Here is a 12,870-nt window from a genome sequence, read left to right on the forward strand (position 1 = left end):
ACTGTAGCTACGAACAGGTCTTCTCCCATGTCTGATTTCCACCCTCTCCTCATCAAGGCATCCCAGGCAAGAGACGTCCGGACCTTCAGGTCTTGTTCCGTTGAAGAGATATTTGAAGTCTTTGCCGTCCCCCGCAGTGGTTTCAATGCACTGCTTATTATTTTGATAGTATATACTGTAGTGTAGACTGATGGCAGGTTCTTGCTTTCCTCGTGATCCTAGTTTACAGAGGCACTAAACTGTCTCTCTGCATTTACAATATGTTAAGCAAGGTCTTTACCTCGCTTTTTGTAAGTTGTTCTGGTTAAGAGCATCTGTGCTAAATGCCCAAATTGTAAATCGACGTGAGCTGTGATTGGTCTACTTTTGGGGGACACAAAGACAAACCCTGTTTTAGATTGCTCGGCCACACAGGGAAAATAATGCTTTGAAATAAATTATCAGTGGTGTGTGCGTGCGTGCGTGCGTGCGTGCTGCGTGTGTTTGTCTGCTTGAGAGGGGGTTACATTTGTTCATCCAACAGTTACAGTACATCAATGGTCCCTGGTACTGGTGATTCTCCCTTGTATAGCCCCAAAAAACTGCCATGATGACCCCTGTCACAACCTGTAGGACAGTAACCTGCCACTGACATGCTGGTAATCCAGGACTATGGGCAAGCTAGAAACAAACAGCTTTCTGTAGTAATAAGATGATCTGCTGCTTAGACTCTTGTATGCAGGACTCATTCACAGTGGTGTAAAGTAACTAAGTACATTTACTTAAGTACTGTACTTAAGTACAGTTTTGAGGTATTTGTACTTTACTTGAGTATTTCCAGTTTCAGTACTTTTACTTCTACAATCTACTCCACTACATCTCGGATCCAAATATTGTACTTTTACTTCACTACAATTATTTGAAAACTTTAGTTACTAGTTACTTTGCTGATGTAAATGATTATATTATAAAACATACATTATTGCACTTTAGCCCTATTCTATACTGTGGCTATTTGAAAATAGACAATCTACAACGCGTTGTGAGCTTGTAGATCTGCTATTTTCAAACATCTAGTACTTTTACTTTTGGTACTTTAAGTACATTTTGATGCCAATACTTTTGTACTTTTACTCAAGTACATATTGAATTGCAGACTTTTGATTGTAAGGGTGCCCTCACACCAAAATACCTATGAGAGTGGAATCCGCGTTCCGCCAATGCATTTCAATGATAGTGAAGCGGTTTCATGCCAGCAGAGGATTTCTGCAAAAAACGCTCTCTTATCATTGAAATGCATTGGCGGAACGCGGATTCCACTCTCATAGGTATTTTGGTGTGAGGGCACCCTAACAGCGTATTTCTATATTGCAGTATTGATACTTTTACTTAAGTAAAATATGCGAGTACTTTTTCCACCACTGCTCATTCATACTGTACAGTTGTACAGTACATACTCACTTGTAGTACAAAGCCTTATTGCAACGGCGTGGTGTCACTGGAGCGTGTCAAAAATGCATCCTGTGGGAGCAGTTTGTTTTCTCTGTTTGAATGAACAGAGTAATGTTGTTAACTCAACACAGCAGAGTGAACCTTGTGTAAAACATAAATGGTTTCTAGATGACCGCTGCCAGATCTTTGGGTCAAATGCTGATTCCGATTTGGTCTTTAATCTTGATTTTTTTTGTTGTTGTTGTTGCAGATTTGATTAAAGTTACTATTTCAGAACATTTAACAATTTGTTTTAAGTTTTAAGTTTTACAGTAAATGTCTAAATGTCCCCGTATCTCTTTGTGTGTGTGTGTGTGTGTGTGTGTGTGTGTGTGTGTGTGTGTGTGTGTGTGTGTGTGTGTGTGTGTGTGTGTGTGTAGGAGGGGTGAAGTCTTGTTCTTTAAACTGTCTGGCGGAAGGATACAACTTCTACACTGAGCGTGCTCCGGCTGTGGTGGACGGCACACCTTGCCGGGATGAGACGTTAGATGTGTGTGTAAATGGAGAATGCAAGGTGAGTTGACAAGTTTTCATATGTGTGAGCATATACAGTATTTGCGAGTGTGCGTGTGTGTGTTTGTGTGTTTGTGTGTGATTGAAATGTTTTAGTGGAGATAATGTCAGATCAAACATTGACTAGGACATCACAATGTAGTTTACAGTGTAATGTATAAAACATATCACTGCTACAGTAGTTAATGTAAAGCTGTGTAGTTTACAGAATGTGAAATGAACACATTTGGTTCCATTTGTGAACCCCCTCACTCACTTTCGTAGTTTACAGTGTGCACAGTAAAAATCTCTGTTCATTAAAATAAATCAGATAGTGGACAAATGGAACAAAATGACCTTGTCCGTTTGGTTCCATTTGTGTACTCTCTCACCCTCATTGCTCATTTAAATCAGATAGTGTACAAATGGAACCAAATGACCTTACGGGTCCATTTAGTTCCATTTGTGCACTATCCGATTTAAATGAACACTTGTGGTTTTTACTGTGAACTGAGCACCATGATCAGGTGACAAAGTGAAAACAGCAGCCTCATTGGCAGGAGTTTTCTTTCCAGACACCGGTCAATTGACATTCTAATTCTCTCACCACTAACTGACGATAAAGCCAGATTAAACTTTTCCGCATTTTGCCAGAGGGGGGGGACTGCCTGGAACTCCCGCGGGTCCCTTTAGCCCACTTTCAGACCCACTGACGTAGATCAAGGCTTCTTAAAACATTTCCAGCCTGGGACCTAAACAGGAAATTGAGTGTGGCCCTGGGACCCAGACTCATTAAAACATATTGGCACCCTGTCATGTGGGGACCCACTACAAAACAAGCCTGCCACATAATTCTGCTCCCAAGTTCAACCCATGTGTTGCAGAACTAGCCTCAAGTGCTAGAACGGGTGTAGCTAAGTCATAACTGGTGATAATATTGCATAGTTTAGATACTGTAGTGGTGATAGTTACTCCTCCTGTTGATTTTGGACTCTGGCAGGAGGGGGGGGGGGGGGGTGCACATGCAGGGAGGAACAGACTGGAGGACGAAAAAACACTTTACCACAAAACATCCAAATTGTTATTCTGTGGTTTCCTGAAGTTCTGTAGAGCAAAGTGGGATCTTATTCTGATGATTAAGCAATACCCCCCTGTTTATCAACAGCCCTTTTCTGTCCTCCTCTCCTCCTCCTACATCTCTCTGTCTCTCTCTCTGTCTCTCTCACTCTGTAGCGTCAGTTCAGAAAAAGCTAAGGTATGGCAACATGACTGGTAGCGCGCGTGCAAGACACCAGTCATGTTGCCATACCTTAGCAACAGGCATGATACATTTATTTTAAGAAGTACATTTAATTTTTTCCCCTGTTTCTACGGTTTCTTGGGCTAGATATGGCAGCCTGGAACGGTTGTTCGAGTGCAACTAAACTTGGCATGTTAGTAAACGTGCCACAATTAACAATAATGCATTGCACCTGTGCAGCTGATCTGCGGAACCTGGGAACAGGGTTGTTAAGTAACGGATTACATGTAACGGGATTACGTAATCAGATTACAAAAAACAGGTAACTTGTAAAGTCTCTGGTTACATTTTGAAATGTGTAATCTGGATTACAGTAACGGATCTGAATGATGGGGGTTACATGCTGGATTACATTCTCCCCTTGCCCTCATCAATTTTACAAATAAGTTATAACGCCAAACAATAAAATAATCAAGTCGAATCAGCGTAAAGTACTGCCACTTTGTTTAAGTAAAATTCTGTTGTCCTTTTCCTAATTTCATAGGCTCAATATCATTGTCTAGTTATCAATGGTAAAACTTGTTTTATTTAATTAAAGAGAGTTTTGCTAAAAAGTAATCCAAAAGTAACTGAAAGTAACTAGTAGTTACTTTTTAAATTGTGATAATCAGATTACGTTACTGACTACATTTTTTTTGCAAGTAACTTGTAACTGTAGGGGATTCCTTTTTAAAAGTAACCCTAACAACCCTGCCTGGGAATATACAATTTTGTCAAGGTGGGGAGAATAAAAGTGTAGAGAATATAATTATAATTCCTTGTTAACACATCGGGTGCCCACGTGGTGTCTACAAGCCAATCTCTTTGATGTCGCTGGAGGCCCACGACGCGTTTGACGCGTTGTACAGTAAACTATACTGTACTGTAGCTACTGCACTTGGCTGCCGCGGTGATGAAACAAACTCCATTTCCCAACATGCAGCGCGCAATTACGTCACCCGGACGCGCTGTGTGTCTCGTTGACTTCCTGTCTAACGGCTGCACAAAAACGTGGTTTTCTCCTAATCTAGCTTTTAAATCACTTTCATTTCAAAACGGCAGCCTCTTCTACCTGCCATAACACAAACAATGTGGCTTAGAAATGATAAAAAACGGTCCTGACTGAAAGAAAAGATTTTCGCGAAATAAACAGGACATACTCCGATTACATTTACTCGGATTACTTTTCTCGCCAGTACTCTCGCCGGTAGGTAGAATGACGCGTTGCCATGGGCACCAGCAACACACACACGTCATACATCCGGGCACTCGATGTGTTAAAGTGACCATTTTGTTAAATTTTGCATTTGTAGTTATTTTACTGTAATTTAACAACATAATAACCAGCACAGATAGACAAAGAGACATTCATGGATTTATGTTTAAAAGTAACTTTTATTTTCCCCCCTGGACCCAGGGTATGGCTGCTGCATACACCTGCCATACCCAATTGACGCCCCTGCTCCGTACTGTTCTCGCTGCACTGCCCAGCTCTTTTTCTGCTCCGTAAGAACTCAGTGACCCTCCTGCTCAGCTGTTAGTCTGTCTACACTGCTCGCTGGCTGCTATACACATTCACTCTCCCTCTCACTCCCTCACTTCTTTTCTGGCCCCTCTGCATCTTATTTTCTTTTTCTGTCTTGCCCCATGCATACTTTTCTCTTTCTTTTGCGATTTCTCTGTTTGTAATTTAATGTGCGCCTCTTTCTCTCTCTCTCCCTTTCTTATTTATAGTATTTATGGTGTGCATAAAAATTCAGACACATTGAGGAGGAAACCCGCAAGCTTTGTTTGCAGCCTCATGGTGCAGTTTGAGGATAGAGGGAGAAACAAGAGGTGGGGGGGGGGGGTGGCACATGGCCAGGAGAACATATGCTACCAACATGGTGCTGCAGAGGCAAACCAGAGAGAACTCCTTACCAGAGAACTTGGTCAAAAGTCAGCGCAGAAAACATTTGAAACATCTGCGAAAGCGATAGGAGCAGGTGAACCCAGGTGAAAGCCACGCTCCCTTAATGACTTCACCTCTCAGTTCAGTTCAGTCCCAGGAGGGGAGATGTGGAGGAGGATGAGGAGAGAAGTCAGGGGTTAAAGTCTTCATGCGCACAGAGACAATAGAGACATGAATGTGTGCAAAAGGAACCGTGACTGTGATAGGGGAGGGTGCTATGATGCAGGGGCGTTGCACCAAATTCTGGGCCCTGGGTACAAGGATTCACCGCGGGCCCCCCATGAATGGGGGGAGGGGGTTTAACCCATTTAAACTGGGAACGCATTATTTTGTGCTTTAACTATTGAAAAATAGCAGATATACAAGCTCACAGCTAGTAGATCTGCTATTTTTGAAAAATCTGGAAAGTCTTTGAATATTTCAAAATTTTCAAATTGAAAAAACTATGTTTCCCGTCTCAAAATATTTAGTTCCAGGAACCCCCCCCCCCCAGAAGAAAAATTTTAGTTACAAATGTTCGCTTAAAAAATACATATATTCAAAGATTTGCATACATATGTTCACGACTTTTCAAAAATAGCAGATCTACAAGCTCGCAGCGCGGTGCAGCGCTGTGAGCTTATATATCTGCAATTTTTCAATTGCTAAATAATGACGGCCCCTCCACCTTGGGCCCTAGTAACTCAGTCCCACTCCCCCCCCCCCCTTGTGACGCCCCTGCTAGGATGCATCCCATTCTCAGTGCATCATGGTCCTGGAACAGAATCATTGTTGCGTGTCCAAACTTTTGTCACATCATTGCTCAATCTTTTGTGCAGACTCAGTCTCTAAGGGAAGACATTTAAAATGTTTATACACGCACGCACACACACACACACGCACACACGCACGCACGCACGCACACACACACACACACACACACACACACACACACACACACACACACAGCGACATTGTTTTTTAGGTCTTGTCTGTCAGAACCTTGTCAGAACATGGTGTTTGTACACGTGTTAAAGAATTTGTGTGAAAGTTTGCAATTGCTCAACTTGAGCAGTGTAAAATGAGCATTTTTAGCATTTTGGGAGTTCCTGGTGTCCTGGTCCAGTCAGTTTTGCACCAAACGGGGAATAATTGCTTTCACAGTGGGAATATCTGACGTGGAGAACAGGGGTGTGACAGAAACTAGTGACCAATAAGGAAAGTCCATTTCTTTTTATTTTATTTAGAGGTAAATGGTTTGGCATGGATGTTGTTTCAAAAGCTGCACTGAGCTCTCCTTCACTCCTTCTCATAAAATTGAATTTTCAGCAACGCAAACGAGATAATATGCACTCTTTTTTTTAAAATGTTGTACAGAAAAAATTAACAATTCTCTAAATATAACCATGACGGGTCTGCTGCTGGTTGGGTCTCATTTCATTTGACTGTTCAAAGTTGCCACTGCCTAGGAGGTTACTGGTAATCGTTTGTGTATACTCTCCCAGTATACCGCACAACTGTTGTGCGGTATACTGGGAGCTGATGGTAGGTGTGGCACTCCACCTCAGCAAACCATCTCCCAGGGGTCTAGAGCTTTGCAATTGACCATATTCACACAGCGGCCATTTGCCATTAAGACAATGAATTGCCACCCTAGTTGCCACCCTATGTAGGTACAGTTTTCAATACAAATTTCAAACATGGCCGCCAGGTGAATATGGTCTATGGGGATAGACTCCTGCGTTCTCAGCTGATACCGACAATAAGGCCCTCTGACCTACTGTATCTTGATCAATCTTTAAAATGGTTCACTCTTAATGCTGGCTTTAATTTTTTTCAGCTAAACCCAAAGCTGCAGTTTTACCCCTCAATACAACTTGTAACTACGGTAACTAACCACCGACGTCCTTAAAATATAAGTAACACAAATAGTATATGAGAATGATATTATTATGGTAACAACTAGCCAACTAGATTTGGAAGCACCAGCTACTGATCTCAACATGAAAAAATCATCAGTTGATGGATGTGGGTGGTGTTGTTAAAAAGGCATTCAGATTGGCATGGAAGCAATATGTCTGAAGAGAAGCAGGGAACACATCTGGATTGGTCATCTGTTGTGTTGTGTTGTGTTGTTTTGGACGAGACGTGTGGAACACATCAAAAGACTAACCTTCAACTTGACCTCTGATACTTTTCACCTTTCTTAACTCTTAACTGCCCTTTCACCCCCCACCCCTGACCCCCAACTGACCCTGACCCTGCCCTGTCTCCTCCCTGCCTGCAGCACGTGGGCTGCGACCGCATCTTGGGTTCGGACGTGCGCGAGGACCGCTGCCGGAACTGCGGGGGCGACGGGAGCAGCTGTGAGGCCATCGAGGGCGTCTTCAACGACTCCCTGCCTGAAGGAGGTACGATGCTAAAGATACCGACTCTCTCTCTCTCTCTCTCTCTCTCTCAGTCTGTTTGTCTTTTTGTATTCCATTTATATCGTGGCATATTTGTCTCCACCAGGCCGAAAGGCATGGCCGAGACTATGTTTTGCCCCAATTCAGAACCTCTGCCCCACATTTTTCACATGGGCCTGTTCTAGCACCACCATGAGGCATGAGGTAGATTTCTTTTACAGTCATGTGATCAACATGGATCTGTCCAATGTTCCATATTTCATCCTGTTTGTCTAAGATTGGCTCTAGGATTGGTCAACAAAATGCCTCAAATCATGCACACAGCGTGCAATTTTGGTGGAATTGTGCACACTAGGCAGAGGAAGAAATTCCACTTTTCAAATCCGCCTCATAGTGGCGCTATAACAGGTACAACTGAACTTTGTATGCACACTCCCTAGAGGCCAAGGAAAAACCTTTGCCCTCCATTTTTCACAGCGCCACCAGGAGGCCGACTTATATTGGATCCTGATCTATAAAAGTGTGGGATCCACTGCCCTAGTTGAAATATCATTTTCCAGCCAAGCAGTTGCTTCAGGGATACGTTTGCTCAACACTAAAACTAAAGCCAGGTGATTATTGATTACACAACAACCCCATAGCCATGGTCGCTCAAAGACTGTAGGGTGCTTTGATACTGCAGCGCAGACAGAAGAAAAAGGTTTACAGTAATTAGATGTGTGACGGCCTCAGTGTGGGCGATGCTCTGTAGATGGTGAAGACAAGATAAAGACTCTAATTTGGCCTCCTTTCAGTCGAGAGGAGGGGGGGGGGCAGACTTCAGAACTGGAATAGTCTCCAGGCTTCCGAGAATGAGATTAGGGGCTAACGTGAGGCTTTTACCCTGAGATGTTACACAACATAATTGTGCCGCTCTCCCAACAATGCACACATGCATCTTGTGTATTTTGGATTCTGACATTTAGTTGGATTAGGAGACCCTGGATACGCAGAGCGTGGCCCACAGTTGTCTGTTCACATGTGAGTTCTATTCACAGCCGTCTGTTGCAGTGCAGGCATTACTTTGATCAAGCTGAAATGAAGTAAAACACACTGTAGCTGGTGAACAATCACTTAACGCCTGTTGTAGCGCTGTCTTTGTGTGCCATAGTGTTTCTGTGATGAATGGTGAGCGATTAGTATTGTTTAAACATAGTAACAGTCCAGATTTAAACATGCCATTTAAACCAGCAGTGCAGGATGTTAGCCTTGTCAGTCTTTGGCCATGATGACAAGGTCATAAGTGCTCTATTCTGGAACGTCATTGACTTACTGTCCCCTCCCGAGGAGTTCTAACAGAGGGCCTTGGAAGTCGGTAAGTCTCTCATTATAGCACTGCACTGTAGGCTAACATCATGCAGGTACCTGATACTCAACTCCACTCAGAGCCAAATGGCTTCTCAAGACACCACAGACAGAATTAAGTAGATGAGGTCTGTCTTCCGGAAAGGAAGTGTGCGTGCGTGCGTGCGTGAGTGCGTGCGTGCGTGCGTGCGTGCGTGCGTGCGTGCGTGCGTGCGTGTGTGCGTGTGTGTATGTGTGTGTGTGTGTGTGTGTGTGTGTGTGTGTGTGTGTGTTTGTATGGGGTGTTTCTGCGTGCATGGATACCTGTGCAAACAACAGCAAAAGAGAAGCTGAGTGTGCATATACCGGTATATGCATAACTTGTGTTGTGTGTACACACACAGCACACACACACACACACACACATACATGTACATGTAAGAAGGGCACGTATGTACTGTGTGTGTGTGTGTGTGTGTGTGTGTGTGTGTGTGTGTGTGTGTGTGTGTGTGTGTGTGTGTGTGTGTGTATATATATATATATATATATATATATATATATATATATACATACATACACATATGGTTTGTCCTATATCTGCCAGCCACCCAGAGACACGTGGCAGACAGATTTAGGTGAGGTCCAACCCGTGTGGCTTGAGGTTCGGCCGCTGTGGGGAACTATTCTGGGCTACGTTTCCCCCGCAACACCACCTCCAGAGTCTCCGGCCCCACTGTCAGCACCAACAACCCTCAGAGTGAACACGCCCTAGGGCAGGCTGGGCAGGTGGCCATGCTTTGGACCACAGTGACCAGACTATAGCCCAGCGGTACCCCCAAATACCCCCGCTGAATATCTACTAGTGCTGAACTGAAGGTCAAGCTGAGGTTTATTTGACACGTTATCCAAGATCAATAATTTTATTTTGATATTTTTTTTTATCCCACCACCACCACCACCGCATTTCATTAGCCCCCCATCCCGTCCCATATCTCTCATTCCATTCCAGTCAATCATTCAGTCATTCGATCTTTCATCCCCATCTCCCAACACCAGCCCAGTGTCCATGCTGCAGAGCTGGGCCATGAGGGGTATTCTGGGCACCAGGGATGTGTGGTTGGAGTCCTTCAGTGTAGTCATGTCTACAGCAGCTCTCCCATGTAAGCATTAAGCCAACAGCTCTGAGGTGGGGCTTGTCAATAGCTCAGAGCAACTCAAGTCAAAACCATAATGATATAATATATGTTTATGGTTTTAATTGAGTTATATTATATCATCAGAGTATCTCCAATGCTGTCAATTCTCAGCTAACACATAGCCTATCACATAGAGCAAGTGCTTTATGGCCATCAGACCAGGCCAAACCACTAGAAATGCACCATAAAATGTCAAAAATGCACAGTTTTCCATTGGAAAATCAACTCATGCTTTTGAATTCCAGAAACAAAGGGGTCATTTCTGGACATAGATTTGTTCTCCAGGACACCTATTGATTTACTGTACGTATAGGTTTCTTTAACAGCATGATGTGACGGACGGTGTTATTATTAAGTGAGTGGTCTCTTGCTCAATCACCGCGTGTCCATCCAGTCTGTGACTCTGGCAGGCGTGGAGGGTTACTGGAGGGTCAAGGGCCGGGGGTTTGTAGATCCCTGGCTCTCTATTTACCACACAGACCCTGATTGTTAACAGAGGAACATCTCCCTCCCTTCCTTTTCTTCTCTCTCTCTCTCTCTTTATCTATCTGCCTCTGTCTCTCTCTCGCGCCTCTTCCCAGGCCAGGCCGGGTGGCCAAAAACCTCAGACTCAGTTCTGCTGTTCTTCCAAACCCCCCCTCTCTCTGTGTCTAGAAACCTCGGCCCAGAACTGGGTTAGCCCAGCCGCTCCAGAGCTCCATGGAAAGGTCAGGGGCCAAGCCTCTCCTTTCCTCTGCGGTCACAGCACTGGAAGGAATTATTGTATTTCTCTCTACCCCGCCCACCTCCTCCACCGTTCCTCCTCCTAACGAGGCTGAAGTTATTTACAGGGCTGCAGTGCTTGGCTGGATGACCAGCTGGCTGGCCGGCCACACGGCCCGGCCGGACCCAGAGAAGACAAGAGAGAGAGGAGAGGCTAGAGGGAGAGATGAGTGTTCGAAAAAGAAGGGACGAAAGAGTCAAAACCGAGGAAAGGGGAGAGGGAGAGGAGACAAAGCTGATGGTCTCTAGTACGTTTTAGCTCTCTCTCTCTAGCACTGATCTGAGCCGCCGAGACCTGCTGCCCAGGAATGTGGTTGGAATATACATTTACTCCCTGCTTTCCCATATGTAAACCTCCTTTACCTTGCCTTCTTCTCTGTCTTTCTGTGTACATACACAGTAAAATCCCATTTAAACATTGAAGAGTATACAAATTGAACAGTGTGTGTGTGTGTGTGTGTGTGTGTGTGTGTGTGTGTGTGTGTGTGTGTGTGTGTGTGTGTGTGTGTGTGTGTGTGTGTGTGTGTGTGTGTGTGTGTGTGTGTGTGTGTGTGCGTGGGTGTGCTTGTGCGTTTTTGCGTGCACGCGTTTCAGGTTATGAGGAGGTGGTCAGAATTCCTAAAGGATCAGTGTTCATCCACATACAGGAGCTCAACGTGTCCCTCAACTACCTGGGTAGGAGCTCATTAAGTTACACTGTCTTCCTTAGCTTTTAATATGGACACTTCAAGTGACAGAAGATGTCACAGGTACCTTCATAATTATATCACGATGACATCTAATTAGGTCTGAAGTGTATTCCTCTTTGATTTCCACAGAAATGGTTAGGATTGTCTGTGTTTATGTCATCCTTGAGGAACAATTGAATGTCAATGCTCCTGGTTTCAACTGGCAACACAAAACTAGGACAAGTGGAATCACTCATTGTTCATTTGTTCCATCGCTTTGCTTCAATCTCTTTTCCATCCTGCTCGTGTCCCAGTGCTGAAGAGTAAAGGAGACCAGTACTTTATCAATGGGAAGCTGACCATCGACACGCCCCGAAGGTTTGAGATCGCAGGGACCACCTTCCACTATCGACGGCCCACCGACGAGCCAGAAACCTTAGAGGCCCTGGGACCCACTAACATAACACTCATAGTCATGGTAAGAATGGATGTTTAGCACAAATAAAACATGAACTAATCAAACCACCATGTTAATGCATCCTAAGCGTCATAAGTCTTCCTAGAGATCAACTAGAAAGGGGCGCTCTGTGGAGAACATATCTCCGTCCGGCCAGATAGCCTGCCCAGGGCTGTGTAATGTTGCTTTTGCACTGCATAGTATGTATAATATCGGCTATATATATATTGCTTTTCCATTTGGCCAAAGTTACTGGTAAGAGGCAGAATGTGACATCATGGATGATGTGTGGAGTGTGGCCTTGCGGCAAACAAAAAAAAACATGTATGTTGTTGTTCTATGCATGCACTTGCATACACCTAAGTCGTTTTTCCACAGCAGCTTTTAGCCCGACTCTACACGACACGGCACGACACGACACCGCACCACAACACAACACACCACATTTTCATATCTAGTTTTTTCACTACAGTACAGTATCCCCTCCCGCTACCCTCCTCCCCTCCACTCCCGAAAGAAATCAACAGCCCTTTCTTCAACAAATGGATCTGTAAACACAAAGGAGACGCTAACTAATTATTTTTAGAGATGTGGATGTGGTGGACAACGTTTTAGATGCCACACACTCACACAGGTCTTCATCAAGTCTTTACAACTATAGCGACGACTAACGTCGGGGTGAACATGGTCAAATAATAACTTTATTGGCCAAACTACACAAAGAAGCAAGCTAGAATATGGAGGTTAGCAGAGCTAGTATACTCTAGCTGTCCTGTTACTGAGCAAAACACAATAAAGACACTAAACCTGAGTCCCCAAACTAGACAAAAATAATCGCTGAAGACCTGCCCCCTACAGCACTCTATTATTATTCATGTTATGTGT

General features: G+C 44.2%; 1 protein-coding gene across 1 annotated transcript in view; it reads left to right on the forward strand.

Moving 5' to 3' along the window:
• The window catches only part of adamts10 (ADAM metallopeptidase with thrombospondin type 1 motif, 10), a gene marked incomplete at its 3' end in the record, with an annotated part of 42,464 nt that overhangs the window by 22,306 nt on the left and 7,288 nt on the right, over positions 1–12,870 (forward strand). The window contains exons 12-15 of the mRNA XM_080736285.1: positions 1,851–1,984; positions 7,459–7,582; positions 11,455–11,535; positions 11,843–12,006. Of these exons, the coding sequence (XP_080592411.1) occupies positions 1,851–1,984; positions 7,459–7,582; positions 11,455–11,535; positions 11,843–12,006 (503 nt within the window). The remainder of the gene's footprint in view (positions 1–1,850; positions 1,985–7,458; positions 7,583–11,454; positions 11,536–11,842; positions 12,007–12,870) is intronic.

Source organism: Nannobrachium achirus (genome assembly GCF_963921795.1).
Source record: "Nannobrachium achirus genome assembly, chromosome: 1".
Taxonomy (NCBI): domain Eukaryota; kingdom Metazoa; phylum Chordata; class Actinopteri; order Myctophiformes; family Myctophidae; genus Nannobrachium; species Nannobrachium achirus.